General features: G+C 41.6%; 1 protein-coding gene across 3 annotated transcripts in view; it reads right to left on the bottom strand.

Annotated features, from left to right (window-relative positions):
* LOC129867903 (high affinity cationic amino acid transporter 1-like) overlaps positions 1–18,593 on the bottom strand; it is a 77,947-nt gene that overhangs the window by 46,010 nt on the left and 13,344 nt on the right. For all 3 annotated transcript variants that reach the window (XM_055941377.1, XM_055941379.1, XM_055941378.1), the window contains 5 exons: positions 11,581–11,763; positions 3,103–3,261; positions 2,690–2,855; positions 2,309–2,442; positions 787–1,009 (listed from right to left, as the gene is read on the bottom strand). In XM_055941377.1, coding sequence (XP_055797352.1) covers positions 787–1,009; positions 2,309–2,442; positions 2,690–2,855; positions 3,103–3,261; positions 11,581–11,763 — 865 coding nt within the window. The remainder of the gene's footprint in view (positions 1–786; positions 1,010–2,308; positions 2,443–2,689; positions 2,856–3,102; positions 3,262–11,580; positions 11,764–18,593) is intronic.

Below are 18,593 nucleotides of genomic sequence, written 5' to 3'. Positions count from 1 at the left end.
CTGTAACGTAGCTCCCTGTAACGTAGCTCCCTGTAACGTAGCTCCCTGTAACGTAGATCCCTGTAATGTAGCTCCCTGTAATGTAGCTCCCTGTAATGTAGCTCCCTGTAATGTAGCTCCCTGTAATGTAACTCCCTGTAATGTAGCTCCCTGTAATGTAGCTCCCTGTAGCTCCCTGTAATGTAGCTCCCTGTAATGTAGCTCCCTGTAATGTAGCTCCCTGTAATGTAGCTCCTTGTAATGTAGCTCCCTGTAACGTAGCTCCCTGTAACCTTCCAAGGTTTTGGCCTTTCTAGGGAGTCGTTCCTCTCTAGGTTTCTTCCTAGGTTTTTCCTAGCCATCGTGCTTCTACACCTGCATTGCTTGCTGTTTGGGGTTTTAGGCTGAGTTTCTGTACAGCACTTTGAGATATCAGCTGATGTAAGAAGTGCTTTATAAATACATTTGATTGATTTGCTATACCACGGCTGTCAGCCAATCAGCATTCAGGGCTCGAACCACCCAGTTCATAATGAACATGATATACCTGTTAGATTTATGGGACAATTTGACCTGCCAGATCTCTCTCTACTGATATTAATAGACAGCAGGGGAATCAAATACCCCCATGGTTAAATATATACTCACTAAGAGAGAGACACACGCACACACACACACACACCTGGCTGTGTGAGCTAAACTCACTGATCACATCAGCAGGGTGTGTGTGTACATACAGGTCAAGGTGAGGCTAGGTGTGTGTGTTGAATCACCTTCAATACATAGATGTACAGTTTGTGTACTAACCTGGTGGACAGAGCACACAGCGACCCTACAGCCACAGCGTAAGTGGCTCCCTCCCAGCCTACATATTTAAAGGCTGCAGGCAGAGGACTGTTGTTGTCTAGGAGGTAGTAGGGCATCATCATGGTGAGAGCAGCAGACACTCCGAAGTAGGCCACGAAACAGATGAGGAGCGACGACACGATGCCGATGGGAATGGCCTTCTGAGGGTTCTTCACCTCCTCACCTGGGGTCAGAGATCAGGGGTCAGAGGTCAGGGGTTAGAAGTCAGAGGTACCTCCAGATCTACACAACCTATTTCAAAGTGAAAGAAATCGACCTGGCAGGGATATCCTGGAATGACATTGACCTCATCCCGTCAGTAGAGGATGCCTGGTTATTCTTTAAAAGTGCCTTCCTCGCCATCTTAAACAAGCCCCTTTCAAAACATGTAGAACCAAGAACAGATATAGCCCTTGGTTCACTCCAGATCTGACTGCCCTTGACCAGCACAAAAACATCCTGATAAACCCCAGTGATATGCAACTTTTCAGGGACGTTAGGAACCAATAAACACAGGCAGTTAGGAAAGCTAAGGCTAGCTTTTTCAAACAGAAATATGCATCCTGTAGCACAAACTCCAGAAAGATCTGGGACACTGTAAAGTCCATGGAGAATAAGAGCACCTCCCAGCTGCCCACTGCACTGGGGCTAGGAAACACTGTCACCACAGATAAATCCACAATAATTGAGAATTCAATAACTATTTCTCTACGGCTGTCCATGCTTTCCACCTTTCCACCACAATCTGGATCCCTACAAATCAGCTGGGTTAGACAATCTGGACCTTCTCTTTCTAAAATGATCAGCCGAAATTGTTGCAACCCCTATTACTAGCCTGTTCAACCTCTCTTTCGTATCGTCTGAGATTCCCATAGATTGGAAAGCTGCCGCGGTCATCCCCCTCTTCAAAGGGGGAGACACTCTAGACCCAAACTGTTACAGACCTATATCTATCCTAAGCTTTTTGACTCAAGATATTTCAGATTTTCATTTTTTAAAATTCATTTGTAAATGTTTAGAAAAATATATTTCCACTTTGACATGGGGTATTATGTGTAGGCCAGTCACAAAAACTATCAATGTAATCCGTTTTAAATTCAGGCTGTGACTCAAAAAAAAATTGAAAATGTGAAGGGGTGTGAATCCGTTCTGAAGAGACTGCATGTCTCCCTCAGGTTCAGGTTGGTAGAATCGTTTTCCAAATGATTCACAGCTGTAATGGCTGCCAAAGGTGTTTCCACCAGTTATTACCTCAGGGGGGTGAAGACATATGCAATCAATTCATCTTCATTTTTGCATTTCTTAGAAATTTAGAAAATGTTCACAACGTTTTATTTCTCTTTAAAAAATGTCAAGTAAGTTGACAGGAAAAAACAATCCCTTTTTAATTTGAAGACCGTGGAAGGGAGCTTTCACCAGCGACGTGTGTTTCGGTACCTCCGCTACACCACTGGTGATGGAAGTTGGCGCCTCCCACACTGACCTGTCGTGGCGATACAGTCGAATCCCACGAAGGCGTAGAAACAGGTGGCAGCGCCTGATAGGACGCCGGTGAAGCCAAATGGCATGAACCCGCCCACTCCTAGACTCTCCGCCGACGGCAAGGGCCCTGTCATGCTGAGAGAAAGAGATCATTAAATACACACTAGTATACTGTGTGTGTATGTATGTATTTGGTATTTTATTATGATCCCATTTAGCGAAAGCCACATTTACACACCAAACATGACACATAACATAATCCAGAACATTAACAGACAACAGATAAAGGACAGAACTGGTTTTATTTATTATTTAATTATTTAATTTAACCTTCATTTAACTAGGCAACTACATACGTGTGTGTGTGTTTGTTTGTGTTTACTTTTGTGTGGAGTTGTTGTGTAAGATGACATCAGGGTCCAGACGCCAGTTGTTCAGGGTTCCTTTAACCAGTCCAGAGACCACCATGAACAATAACACCAGCACGTTGATACACGTAAACACTTTGTTGACCACAGCTGACTCCTTCACTCCAAACGACAACAGACCTACAAAACGTTTCAGAATAAAACAGGAAAAAGGGAAAGAGAGAGAGTTAGATTAGAGCTGACAAGACGGGTGAAGGTGTGTGTGTGTGTGTGTGTGTGTGTGTGTGTGTGTGTGTGTGTGTGTGTGTGTGTGTGTGTGTGTGTGTGTGCGTGTGCGTGTGCGTGTGCGTGTGCGTGTGCGTGTGCGCGTGCGCGTGTGCATGTGTGCGTGTGTGTGTGTGTGTGTGCGTGTGTGGTGTGTGTGTACCTGTGAGGGTGATGATGATGAGCACAGCGAACATGTCAGGGTACTCTGCCAGTATCCCAGGGGCTTTCATGGCCATGTACTGTCTGCAGAAGGCTTCTATATGTTTCCCTATCAATTCATCAAACGTAGCACTCCATGCTCGTGCTACACTGGAGGTACCTGGCAGCGGGAGGGAGAGACAGAGACAAACAGAGGGAGAGACAGACAGAGACAGATAGAGAGAGACAGATAGAGGGAGAAAGACAGAGAGAAACAGAGGGAGAGACAGACAGATTCAGATAGAGGGAGAGACAGAGACAAAGGGAGAGAGAGACAGACAGAGAGGGAGAGACACAGAGATGAAAAGAGAGTGAAATGTATGAACCAAACATTTGCATAAATAATTTATTTAAAGAACCAACTCAACCCCTAGCCCCGTTCTAAACTCTCTTCCCAACTCTCTACACAACTCTCTACCCAACTCTCTAACCAACTCTCTACCCAACTCTCTACCCAACTCTCTAACCAACTCTCTACCCAACTCTCTAACTAACTCTCTACCCAACCCTCTTCCCAACTCTCTACCCAACTCTCTAACCAACTCTCTACCCAACTCTCTACCCAACTCTCTAACCAACTCTCTAACCAACTCTCTAACCAACTCTCTAACCAACTCTCTACCCAACTCTCTACCCAACCCTCTTCCCAACTCTCTACCCAACTCTCTAACCAACTCTCTACCCAACTCTCTACCCAACTATCTAACCAACTCTCTACCCAACTCTCTACCCAACTCTCTACCTAACTCTCTACCCAACCCTCTTCCCAACTCTCTAACCAACTCTCTACCCAACTCTCTAACCAACTCTCTAACCAACTCTCTAGCCAACTCTCTACCCAACTCTCTACCCAACTCTCTAACCAACTCTCTACCCAACCCTCTTCCCAACCCTCTACCCAACCCTCTACCCAACTCTCTACCCAACGCTCTTCCCAACTCTCTACCCAACTCTCTACCCAACCCTCTACCCAACTCTCTAACCAACTCTCTACCCAACTCTCTACCCAACTCTCTACCCAACTCTCTACCCAACTCTCTACCCAACTCTCTACCCAACTCTCTACCCAACTCTCTACCCAACTCTCTACCCAACTCTCTACCCAACTCTCTGCCCAACTCTCTGCCCAACTCTCTACCCAACTCTCTACCCAACTCTCTACCCAACTCTCTACCCAACTCTCTAACCAACTCTCTACCCAACTCTCTACCCAACTCTCTAACCAACTCTCTTCCCAACTCTCTACCCAACTCTCTACACAACTCTCTACCCAACTCTCTACCCAACTCTCTACCCAACTCTCTACCCAACTCTCTAACCAACTCTCTACCCAACTCTCTACCCAACTCTCTACCCAACTCTCTAGCCAACTCTCTACCCAACTCTCTACCCAACTCTCTACCCAACTCTCTTCCCAACTCTCTACCCAACTCTCTACCCAACTCTCTACCCAACTCTCTACCCAACTCTCTACCCAACTCTCTACCCAACTCTCTACCCAACTCTCTACCCAACTCTCTACCCAACTCTCTAACCAACTCTCTACCCAACTCTCTAACCAACTCTCTAACCAACTCTCTGCCCAACTCTCTGCCCAACTCTCTGCCCAACTCTCTGCCAAACTCTCTGCCCAACTCTCTACCCAACTCTCTTCCCAACTCTCTAACCAACTCTCTTCCCAACTCTCTTCCCAACTCTCTACCCAACTCTCTACCCAACTCTCTACCCAACTCTCTACCCAACTCTCTTCCCAACTCTCTTCCCAACTCTCTACCCAACTCTCTACCCAACTCTCTACCCAACTCTCTACCCAACTCTCTACCCAACTCTCTACCCAACTCTCTACCAAACTCTCTACCAAACTCTCTAACCAACTCTCTTCCCAACTCTCTACCCAACTCTCTACCCAACTCTCTACCCAACTCTCTACCCAACTCTCTAACCAACTCTCTTCCCAACTCTCTACCCAACTCTCTAACCAACTCTCTAGCCAACTCTCTACCCAAATCTCTAACCAACTCTCTGCCCAACTCTCTGCCCAACTCTCTAACCAACTCTCTAACCAACTCTCTAACCAACTCTCTAACCAACTCTCTAACCAACTCTCTACCCAACTCTCTAACCAACTCTCTACCCAACTCTCTACCCAACTCTCTACCCAACTCTCTACCCAACTCTCTACCCAACTCACTGCCCAACTCTCTGCCCAACTCTCTGCCCAACTCTCTGCCCAACTCTCTTCCCAACTCTCTAACCAACTCTCTACCCAACTCTCTACCCAACTCTCTACCCAACTCTCTACCCAACTCTCTACCCAACTCTCTACCCAACTCTCTACCCAACTCTCTACCCAACTCTCTTCCCAACTCTCTTCCCAACTCTCTTCCCAACTCTCTTCCCAACTCTCTAACCAACTCTCTTCCCAACTCTCTTCCCAACTCTCTACCCAACTCTCTTCCCAACTCTCTACCCAACTCTCTACCCAACTCTCTACCCAACTCTCTACCCAACTCTCTACCCAACTCTCTACCCAACTCTCTACCCAACTCTCTACCCAACTCTCTACCCAACTCTCTAACCAACTCTCTAACCAACTCTCTAACCAACTCTCTAACCAACTCTCTACCCAACTCTCTACCCAACTCTCTACCCAACTCTCTAGCCAACTCTCTAGCCAACTCTCTACCCAAATCTCTAACCAACTCTCTACCCAACTCTCTGCCCAACTCTCTAACCAACTCTCTAACCAACTCTCTAACCAACTCTCTACCCAACTCTCTACCCAACTCTCTACCCAACTCTCTACCCAACTCTCTACCCAACTCACTGCCCAACTCTCTGCCAAACTCTCTGCCCAACTCTCTACCCAACTCTCTGCCCAACTCTCTACCCAACTCTCTACCCAACTCTCTACCCAACTCTCTACCCAACTCTCTACCCAACTCTCTACCCAACTCTCTACCCAACTCTCTACCCAACTCTCTACCCAACTCACTACCCAACTCTCTACCCAACTCTCTACCCAACTCACTACCCAACTCACTACCCAACTCTTTCCCCAACTCTCTACCCAACTCTCTACCCAACTCTCTACCCAACTCTCTACCCAACTCTCTAACCAACTCTCTACCCAACTCTCTCCCCAACTCTCTACCCAACTCTCTACCCAACTCTCTACCCAACTCTCTACCCAACTCTCTACCCAACTCTCTACCCAACTCTCTCCCCAACTCTCTCCCCAACTCTCTACCCAACTCTCTACCCAACTCTCTACCCAACTCTCTAACCAACTCTCTCCCCAACTCTCTACCCAACTCTCTACCCAACTCTCTACCCAACTCTCTAACCAACTCTCTACCCAACTCTCTACCCAACTCTCTCCCCAACTCTCTCCCCAACTCTCGACCCAACTCTCGACCCAACTCTCTACCCAACTCTCTACCCAACTCTCTACCCAACTCTCTAACCAACTCTCTACCCAACTCTCTACCCAACTCTCTCCCCAACTCTCTACCCAACTCACTACCCAACTCTCTACCCAACTCACTACCCAACTCTCTACCCAACTCTCTTCCCAACTCTCTTCCCAACTCTCTAACCTACTCTCTACCCAACTCACTAACCAACTCTCTACCCAACTCTCTAACAAACTCTCTAACCAACTCTCTAACCAACTCTCTACCCAACTCTCTACCCAACTCTCTACCCAACTCTCTTCCCAACTCTCTAACCTACTCTCTTCCCAACTCTCTAACCAACTCTCTACCCAACTCTCTACCCAACTCTCTAACCAACTATCTAACCAACTCTCTAACCAACTCTCTACCCAACTCTCTACCCAACTCTCTAACCAACTCTCTACCCAACTCTCTAACCAACTCTCTACCAAACTCTCTAACCAACTCTCTAACCAACTCTCTACCCAACTCTCTACCCAACTCTCTACCCAACTCTCTACCCAACTCTCTTCCCAACTCTCTAACCTACTCTCTTCCCAACTCTCTTCCCAACTCTCTACCCAACTCTCTACCCAACTCTCTAACCAACTATCTAACCAACTCTCTACCCAACTCTCTACCCAACTCTCTAACCAACTCTCTACCCAACTCTCTAACCAACTCTCTACCCAACTCTCTAACCAACTCTCAAACCAACTCTCTACCCAACTCTCAAACCAACTCTCTTCCCAACTCTCTAACCAACTATCTTCCCAACTCTCTAAACAACTCTCTACCCAACTCTCTACCCAACTCTCTACCCAACTCTCTACCCAACTCTCTAACCAACTCTCTACCCAACTCTCTTCCCAACTCTCTTCCCAACTCTCTAACCAACTCTCTAACCAACTCTCTACCCAACTCTCTACCCAACTCTCTAACCAACTCTCTACCCAACTCTCTAACCAACTCTCTAACCAACTCTCTACCCAACTCTCTAACCAACTCTCTTCCCAACTCTCTTCCCAACTCTCTAACCAACTCTCTACACAACTCTCTACCCAACTCTCTAACCAACTCTCTTCCCAACTCTCTTCCCAACTCTCTTCCCAACTCTCTAACCTACTCTCTTCCCAACTCTCTAACCAACTCTCTTCCCAACTCTCTTCCCAACTCTCTTCCCAACTCTCTAACCAACTCTCTAACCAACTCTCTAACCAACTCTCTTCCCAAATCTCTACCCATTTCTCTTCCCAACTCTCTAACCTACTCTCTTCCCAACTCTCTTCCCAACTCTCTACCCAACTCTCTACCCAACTCTCTTCCCAACTCTCTTCCCAACACTCTAACCAACTCTCTACCCAACTCTCTGCCAAACTCTCTACCCAACTCTCTACCCAACTCTCTACCCAACTCTCTACCCAACTCTCTTCCCAACTCTCTAACCAACTCTCTTCCCAACTCTCTAACCTACTCTCTACCCAACTCTCTAACCTACTCTCTACCCAACTCTCTACCCAAGTCTCTACCCAACTCACTAACCAACTCTCTACCCAACTCTCTACCCAACTCTCTACCCAACTCTCTCCCCAACTCTCTACACAACTCTCTAACAAACTCTCTTCCCAACTCTCTAACCAACTCTCTACCCAACTCTCTAACCAACTCTCTAACCAACTCTCTAACCAACTCTCTAACCAACTCTCTACCCAACTCTCTACCCAACTCTCTAACCAACTCTCTACCCAACTCTCTACCCAACTCTCTACCCAACTCTCTACCCAACTCTCTACACAACTCTCTACCCAACTCTCTACCCAACTCTCTACCCAACTCTCTAACCAACTCTCTACCCAACTCTCTACCCAACTCTCTACCCAACCCTCTTCCCAACTCTCTTCCCAACTCTCTACCCAACTCTCTTCCCAACTCTCTTCCCAACTCTCTAACCTACTCTCTAACCAAATATCTTCCCAACTCTCTAACCAACTCTCTAATCAACTCTCTAACCAACTCTCTAACCAACTCTCTACCCAACTCTCTACCCAACTCTCTACCCAACTCTCTAACCAACTCTCTACCCAACTCTCTAACCAACTCTCTAACCAACTCTCTACCCAACTCTCTACCCAACTCTCTAACCAACTCTCTACCCAACTCTCTAACCAACTCTCTAACCAACTCTCTACCCAACTCTCTACCCAACTCTCTACCCAACTCTCTACCCAACTCTCTACCCAACTCTCTACACAACTCTCTAACCAACTCTCTACCCAACTCTCTACCCAACTCTCTACCCAACTCTCTACCCAACTCTCTACCCAACTCTCTACCCAACTCTCTAACCAACTCTCTACCCAACTCTCTACCCAACTCTCTACCCAACTCTCTACCCAACTCTCTACCCAACTCTCTACCCAACTCTCTACCCAACTCACTAACCAACTCTCTAACCAACTCTCTACCCAACTCACTAACCAACTCTCTACCCAACTCTCTTCCCAACTCTCTAACCAACTCTCTAACCAACTCTCTACCCAACTCTCTTCCCAACTCTCTTCCCAACTCTCTTCCCAACTCTCTACCCAACTCTCTTCCCAACTCTCTAACCAACTCTCTAACCAACTCTCTACCCAACTCTCTACCCAACTCTCTACCCAACCCTCTACCCAACTCTCTAACCAACTCTCTAACCAACTCTCTACCCAACTCTCTAACCAACTCTCTTCCCAACTCTCTTCCCAACTCTCTAACCAACTCTCTACACAACTCTCTACCCAACTCTCTAACCAACTCTCTTCCCAACTCTCTTCCCAACTCTCTTCCCAACTCTCTAACCTACTCTCTTCCCAACTCTCTAACCAACTCTCTTCCCAACTCTCTTCCCAACTCTCTAACCAACTCTCTAACCAACTCTCTAACCAACTCTCTTCCCAACTCTCTACCCATTTCTCTTCCCAACTCTCTAACCTACTCTCTTCCCAACTCTCTTCCCAACTCTCTACCCAACTCTCTACCCAACTCTCTTCCCAACTCTCTTCCCAACTCTCTAACCAACTCTCTACCCAACTCTCTGCCAAACTCTCTACCCAACTCTCTACCCAACTCTCTACCCAACTCTCTACCCAACTCTCTTCCCAACTCTCTAACCAACTCTCTTCCCAACTCTCTAGCCTACTCTCTACCCAACTCTCTAACCTACTCTCTACCCAACTCTCTACCCAAGTCTCTACCCAACTCACTAACCAACTCTCTACTCAACTCTCTACCCAACTCTCTCCCCAAGTCTCTACACAACTCTCTAACAAACTCTCTTCCCAACTCTCCATCAACTCTCTACCCAACTCTCTACCCAACTCTCTAACCAACTCTCTAACCAACTCTCTAACCAACTCTCTAACCAACTCTCTACCCAACTCTCTAACCAACTCTCTACCCAACTCTCTACCCAACTCTCTACCCAACTCTCTACCCAACTCTCTACCCAACTCTCTACCCAACTCTCTACCCAACTCTCTACCCAACTCTCTACCCAACTCTCTAACCAACTCTCTACCCAACTCTCTACCCAACTCTCTACCCAACCCTCTTCCCAACTCTCTTCCCAACTCTCTACCCAACTCTCTTCCCAACTCTCTACCCAACTCTCTACCCAACTCTCTACCCAACTCTCTACCCAACTCTCTACCCAACTCTCTACCCAACTCTCTAACCAACTCTCTACCCAACTCTCTACCCAACTCTCTACCCAACTCTCTACCCAACTCTCTACCCAACTCTCTACCCAACTCTCTACCCAACTCTCTAACCAACTCTCTACCCAACTCTCTACCCAACTCTCTACCCAACTCTCTACCCAACTCTCTACCCAACTCTCTACCCAACTCTCTACCCAACTCACTAACCAACTCTCTAACCAACTCTCTACCCAACTCACTAACCAACTCTCTACCCAACTCTCTTCCCAACTCTCTAACCAACTCTCTAACCAACTCTCTACCCAACTCTCTTCCCAACTCTCTTCCCAACTCTCTTCCCAACTCTCTACCCAACTCTCTTCCCAACTCTCTAACCAACTCTCTAACCAACTCTCTACCCAACTCTCTACCCAACTCTCACCACATGTGAAGCAAGTTAGTGATCTAACAAAAAAGGCTCTGTCTTTACACTGAATAGACAAAACATTAGGAACACCTGCTCATTCCATGACACAGACTGACCACTTGAATCCAGGTGAAAACTATGATCCCTTATTGACGTCACCTGTCAAATCCACTTCAATCAGTGTAGATGAAGGGGGGAGAGAGGTTTATTAAAGAAGGATTTTTAAGCCTTGAGACAATTGAAAAATGGATTGTGTATGGTGCCATTCAGAGGGTGAATGGGCAAGACACAAGATTTAATTTAGACTATAAAAGTGCCTTTGAACGTGGTATGGTAGTAGGTGCCAGGCGCACCGGTTTGTGTCAAGAACTACAACGCTACTGGGCGTTTCATGCTCAACAGTTTCCTGTGTGTATCAAGAATGATCCCCCACCCAAAAGACATCCAGCTAACTTGACACAACTGTGGGAAGCATTGGGGTCAACATGGGCCAGCATCCCTGTGGAACGCTTTTGACACCTTGTAGAGTCCATGCCCCCATGAACATACTAGGAAGTCGTCCTTAATGTTTTGTACACTCAGTGTATTCTTCCGTTTCATCGCCCAGCTTGTAGCTGATAAACATTTTCAAATGACCTGGTTAAATAAAGGTAGACGGTCTAACACATAACACCACAGATATTAAGATGAGCAAGATGCAAGACTTTGCTCTTCTACATTCATTCATACGGTGTCTTCATGCTGCTACGGGACGGGACCAAAACAGAGGACAAGTTTAGCCTCGCTCTTCAACGCTCTTAGTTGTTGTGGAAATGAATCCACTTTGTGTTTATTTCATGCATTGCAACAGCATCTTGCTTAGTCTACCTTTTAATAATACTAACGGCTGCCTGTCTCACCGATAACGTAAGAGAGGATGAGGTTCCATCCCGTGATGAAGGCCCAGAGTTCTCCCACTGTGACGTAGCTGTACAGGTAGGCTGAGCCCGTCTTGGGGACGCGGGCCCCAAACTCAGCATAACACAGTCCAGCCATCACAGAGGCCAGCGCTGCGATGAAGAAGGACAGGACAATGGCAGGACCTGGGGACAGGGAGAGGGTTGGGATGATCATCAGATTTAGTCAAATCCAGTAAATATACTCCTGCTTCCAGAGTAATGCCCACCCCAGGATATTACTACTATATTACTACTATATTACTACTATATTACACATATACTACTACTATATTACTACTATATTACTACTATATTACACATGTACTACTACTATATTACTACTATATTACTACTATATTACACATATACTACTACTATATTACTACTATACTACATTACTAATATACTACTACTATATTACTACTATATTACTACTATATTACACATATACTACTACTATATTACTACTATATTACACATGTACTACTACTATATTACTACTATATTACATTACTAATATACTACTACTATATTATTACTATATTACTACTATATTACACATATACTACTACTATATTACTACTATACTACATTACTAATATACTACTACTATATTACTACTATATTACTACTATATTACACATATACTACTACTATATTACTACTATATTACTACTATATTACACCTGTACTACTACTATATTACTACTATATTACCAATATACTACTACTATATTACTACTATACTACATTACTAATATACTACTACTATATTACTACTATATTACTAATGTACTACTACTATATTACTACTTTATTACTACTATACTACATTACTAATATACTACTACTATATTACTACTATATTACTACTATATTACTAATGTACTACTACTATATTACTACTATATTACACATATACTACTACTATATTACTACTATACTACCACTATATTACTACTGTATTACTAATTTACTACTACTATATTACTACTATATTACACATATACTACTACTATATTACTACTATATTACTAATGTACTACCACTATATTAACACTATATTACTAATGTACTACTACTATATTACTACTTTATTACTACTGTATTACTAATTTACTACTTCTATATTACTACTACATTACTAATGTACTACCACTATATTAATACTACATTACTAATGTACTACCACTATACTACTACTGTATTACTAATATACTACTACTATATTACTACTATACTACTAACATACTACCCCTATATTACTACTATATTACTAATATACTACTACTATATTACTACTTTATTAATAATATACTACTACAGTGCATTACCTGCATTCTCTCTGGCCACAGCTCCAGCCAGGACTTAAATCCCAACTGCCAGAGTACTGCCCACTACCATAATAGTACCTCTATACTAATATTATACTAATACAATACTACCGTACTACTACTATACACAATACAACCACCAGTACTACAACTATACTAATATATCACTACTACTACTATTTACTATAATACTAGTACTATACTAATGCAGTATTACTTTTACTATACTACACCATGCTACTACTACGCTAACTATTACTACGCTACTACTATAATACTACTACTACACTACTACTATACAAATACAGTGCTACTACTACCAAACTGGTACTATACGAATACAGTACTGCTACTACACATACTATACTGCTACTATATTAATACAGTACTACTACAACTATACTACTACTGCTATACTAATACAGTACTACTATGACTATACTACTACTATAATACTACTACTACACTACTACTATACTAATACAGTACTGCTACTACACATACTATACTGCTACTATATTAATACAGTACTGCTACCACTACTACTACTACTACCACTGCTACTACTATACTACACCACTACTACTACTGCTATACTAATACAGTACTACTATGACTATACTACTACTATACTAATACAGTATTAATACTACTATATTAATACAGTACTGCTACTACTACTACTACTACTACTACCACTGCTACTACTATACTACACCACTACTACTACTGCTATACTAATACAGTACTACTATGACTATACTACTACTATACTAATACAGTATTACTACTACTATACTAATGCAGTATTACTACTACTATACTAATGCAGTATTACTACTACTATACTAATGCAGTATTACTACTACTATAATAACCCATATTACCACCACTGCTACTACTATACTACACCACTACTACTACTGCTATACTAATACAGTACTACTACGACTATACTACTACTATACTAATGCAGTATTACTACTACTATAACAAACCATATTACCACCACTGCTACTATTCTACACCTAACCCTCAACCCCTTCATTTATCTCTGAAGACCATACCGTTTTGATTTCTATTTGCCATATATTTTTCAACTGTGATGTTTCACAAAGGATCTGAACCTTTCTTTTCTCAAAATTTCTACAGATTGAAAAATATAAATAAATATAAATAAATAAATAAATAAATGCTTTAATGTTTAATCACTTCTGCCCTCCGAATTCGTATTCGTTATATAAATAATAATTATAAATAGACCTGTTTAATTTTGTCTGGCTTGCTGTTCCAAATAAAATGGAATATTCTTTGCTCATGAACTTATTAAAACAAATCGTTAGGTGTAGGCTGGGCCATAAGTAAATAGGTTAACTGCGACATGACTAAATAATTAATCAGGGTGATTTTACAACAAATAGACAAGTTGTCCTTTCCATGGTAGCAATATTTGATCTAAATTGGCTAACTTTCTATTAAAATATATTGTAGTGAGATTATTTATTTATGGATATGAATACTGAGTTTGTCCACTTGTATGTTTTTGTGACCTAATATGTAATATGGAGTAGTTCAGTTGTAATCTAGAGAGGTTAGAAAAATGATCTAGATCCTCTTTGAGGCTGTGGAAGGATCCACATTGAGGTTTTAAGTGAAAATATCAATCGTCAACACCTTTGTTTTTAAGCCCTGGATTTCTAGCCCCTCGATGCTTCTTTTGGATCTAATTTAATACCTAACATTTCGATGGCCATACTAAATAGATATAGATATAATAATATATATAATATATAATATATAATAAATAGATATGCTAAAAGTGAACAACCTTGTTTTACTCCTCAGTTTAATACTTTCTGAAAAGTAGCCACTATTTTACACCTGTGGTTACTATACATAACTTTACCCCATTGTGTAAGAGATTCTCCAAAATTAAAATATTCCAGGCAATTAAGTATATATAAATTCCAGTCGTACTTTATCAAAGGCCTTTTCAAAGTCAACTATGAGTACTAGGCCCTGTTTCCCAGATGGTTCATAGTGTTCTATTGTTTCCAGCTCTTTATTTGAACCTTTATTTAACTAGTCAGTTAATTTGCTATACACCATCGATTTTTCAGAAATGTTTTATGATGAGTATTTGGGTATTTGACGTTGGTGTCTGTAATTACTCTGGATGCTTCGGTCCTATTTGTGACGGTAGCTGTGATGGTAGCTGCAATGTAAAACTGATTTATACCTCAAATATGCACATTTTTCGAACGAAACATAGATTTATTGTATAACATGTTATAAGACAGTCATCTGATTAAGTTGTTTGTTGGTTAGTTTGGTTGGTTCTTGGTTAGTTTGGTTGGTTTTGTGCATGCTACCTGTGCTGTGAAAAATGTCTGTGCTTTTTTGTATTTGGTGGTGAGCTAACATAAATATACGTGGTGTTTTCGCTGTAAAACATTTTAAAAATCGGACATGTGGCTGGATTCACAAGATGTTTGTCTTTAATTTGTCTTTAATTTGCTGTACACCATGTATTTTTCATAAATGTTTTATGATGAGTATTTAGGTATTTAGGTATTTCAATTTGGTCTCTGTAATTGTTCTAGCTGCTTCGGTGCTATTTCCGATTGTAGCTGCAATGTAAAACTATGATTTATACCTCAAATATGCACATTTTCGAACAAAACATAGATTTATTGTATAACATGTTATAAGACTGTCATCTGATGAAGTTGTTTCTTGGTTAGTTTGGTTGGTTCTTGGTTAGTTTGGTTGGTTTTGTGCATGCTACCTGTGCTGTGAAAAATGTCTGTGCTTTTTTGTATTTGGTGGTGAGCTAACATAAATATACGTGGTGTTTTCGCTGTAAAACATTTTAAAAATCGGACATGTGGCTGGATTCACAAGATGTTTGTCTTTCATATGCTGTATTGGACTTGTTAATGTGTGAAAGTTAAATATTTCTAAAAAATATATTTTGAATTTCGCGCCCTGCACTTGAAGTGGCTGTTGTCATATTGTGCCCGGCTTCGGCCTTGCAGCCCAAAGAAGTTAACCTTTGAAGAATATGTCTTGTGGTAGGACAGATACTTTGTAGTACCTTCGTCGTGTGGTAGAACAAATGCTTTGTCTGTCCTTTCCTAACCACTAGGCTACCTGCTCTAACCACTAGGATACCTGCTCTAACCACTAGGCTACCTGCTCTAACCACTAGGATACCTGCTCTAACCACTAGGCTACCTGCTCTAACCACTAGGCTACCTACTCTAACCTCTAGGCTACCTGCTCTAACCACTAGGCTACCTACTCTAACCACTAGGCTACCTACTCTAACCACTAGGCTACCTGCTCTAACCACTAGGCTACCTGCTCTAACCACTAGGCTACCTGCTCTAACCACTAGGCTACCTGCTCTAACCACTAGGCTACCTGCTCTAACCACTAGGCTACCTACTCTAACCACTAGGCTACCTGCTCTAACCACTAGGCTACCTACCTCCCCACTTGTCTGATATTATCTCCATTGTATCGTCCATGTAAAAAACCTGTCTGATTAGGATGAATAATATCTGACAATACTATTTTAATTCAATGTTCTCTACATTTTGCAAGAATATTTGCATCACTACACTGGATCTTTATATTTACCACCTGGGTCCTGTTACAGTAACAGAGAAATCAGATCTTCTTGCTGAGTATCTGATAGTCTGCCATTTTATAGGAGTGGTTAAAACATCCTAATACCGGACCTCTGAGTACATCAAAAAAATGTTTGATATATCTCAACTGCTGTGCCATCCAGCCCTGGAGATTTCCAGGATTTAAAGATTTTAATTGCGTCAAGAAGTTCCTCTGTATTTTGGCCTTCATATGAGTCTTTCTCTCAGCTGTTAATTTTACAGTATTAATAGTACAAAAATCCTTACAATTACTCTATGTTGTTGTCTTAGGTCTCTCTTTATGTAGTGTTGTGTTGTCTCTTGTCGTGATGTGTGATTTGTCCTACATTTTTATTTAATTTTTAAAAAACGATGTAATCCCAGCCCCTGTCCCCGCAGGAGGCCTTTTGCCTTTTGGTTTGTCGCCATTGTAAATACGAATTTGTTCTTAACTGACTGGCCTAGTTAAATAAAGGAAAAAATAAATAAAAATAATAACTAAACATTACCTCAGTTAGTGGAGGAGTCTGAAATAAAAACATTAAAGTACTCTGCTTACTTTTTCAAAACACCGTTTGATGAATGATGGATGACTCTGTCATTTGTAACCCCTGTCTGTAAATTATTTTTGGTTTGTTGCATTGTTTTTTTTTTTTTGGTTTGTTGCATTGTTGCATTTCTATGTTGAAGATGCAAAAATAATCAGGTGCTTTTTTCCCCATATTCCATCCAGTTAGCTATTTGTTTTATAATATATTACACTTGATCTTTCTTGAATAAGTTCCACCTTTCCTTTTAAGTTTTTCTTTAACTTATTCTATACCTCTCTGGTACAGTTCTCATTGTTGTTAGCCCAACATTCCCTTTGTTAATATGAACTCTTTTGATGTACATAGTTTTAGTTTTAGAGATGTATATTGCATTTTGTGGCCTCTAAAGGCACATTTAAAAGTGTCCCGTACAATAAGGGGATCTGCTGTACCTATGTCGGGGGAAAAAATCAGTGATATATTCTTCTGTCCTGGTTAAAAACAAGATGTCATCTAGTAGGCTTTGATAAACATGTCCAATATCCTCGCTCTCGTGGAAATTTTGTAAGACTAATGTGTGAACCAATTATTTGATGGTCTGACTGCATTCTGTCCCCCATCAACACTTTTTTAAACCCTTTTCCCATACAGCTTTGTCTAAAGGTGTTGAATGAGTTTCCTGTAAACAATAGATATTATATTCCTTATTTCACCACTTATTTCACCTCGGTTGTACTCCATCTATCTATTAAAAATTAAACATCTTGATTATCTTAATTTATTCCCACAATTGACAAATAATACACATAATAATATAAGCACTTCAATGAACGATTGTTACCCATAACAAGGTATACTACTATTTTACTACCACTATACTACCCCACACTACCACATTACTACTACTATTATACTACCGCTATACTACTCCATACTACTACTATACTACTACTATACTACTACTATTATACTACCGCTATACTACTCTATACTGCAACTATACTACTATTACCATACTACTACTATACTACTGCTGTTATACTACCGCTATACTACTCTATACTGCCACTATACTACTACTACTATACCACTACTATACTGCTACTGTTATACTACCGCTATACTACACCATACTACTACTATACTACTACTATTATACTACTACCATATCTACAGCACTACTACAATACCAACACTACTACTACTACTACTACGACTACTACTACTACTACTACTAATATACCACTACTACTATAGTACACTATACTATTACCACTACTAATACTACTACTGCTACTACTACTCTACTACTACTACTACTACTACCACAGTACACTATACTACTACTACTACTACTACTACTACTACTACTACTACTACTACTACTACTACTATACTACTACTATTATAGTGCACTATACTACTACTACTACTACTACTACTACTACTACTAC

This window comes from Salvelinus fontinalis, chromosome 13, assembly GCF_029448725.1.
Source record: "Salvelinus fontinalis isolate EN_2023a chromosome 13, ASM2944872v1, whole genome shotgun sequence".
In the NCBI taxonomy this organism is placed as follows: Eukaryota; Metazoa; Chordata; class Actinopteri; order Salmoniformes; family Salmonidae; genus Salvelinus; species Salvelinus fontinalis.
The sequence above is the reverse complement of the archived record's forward strand: the minus strand, read 5'-3'. Positions and strand labels throughout refer to the sequence as shown.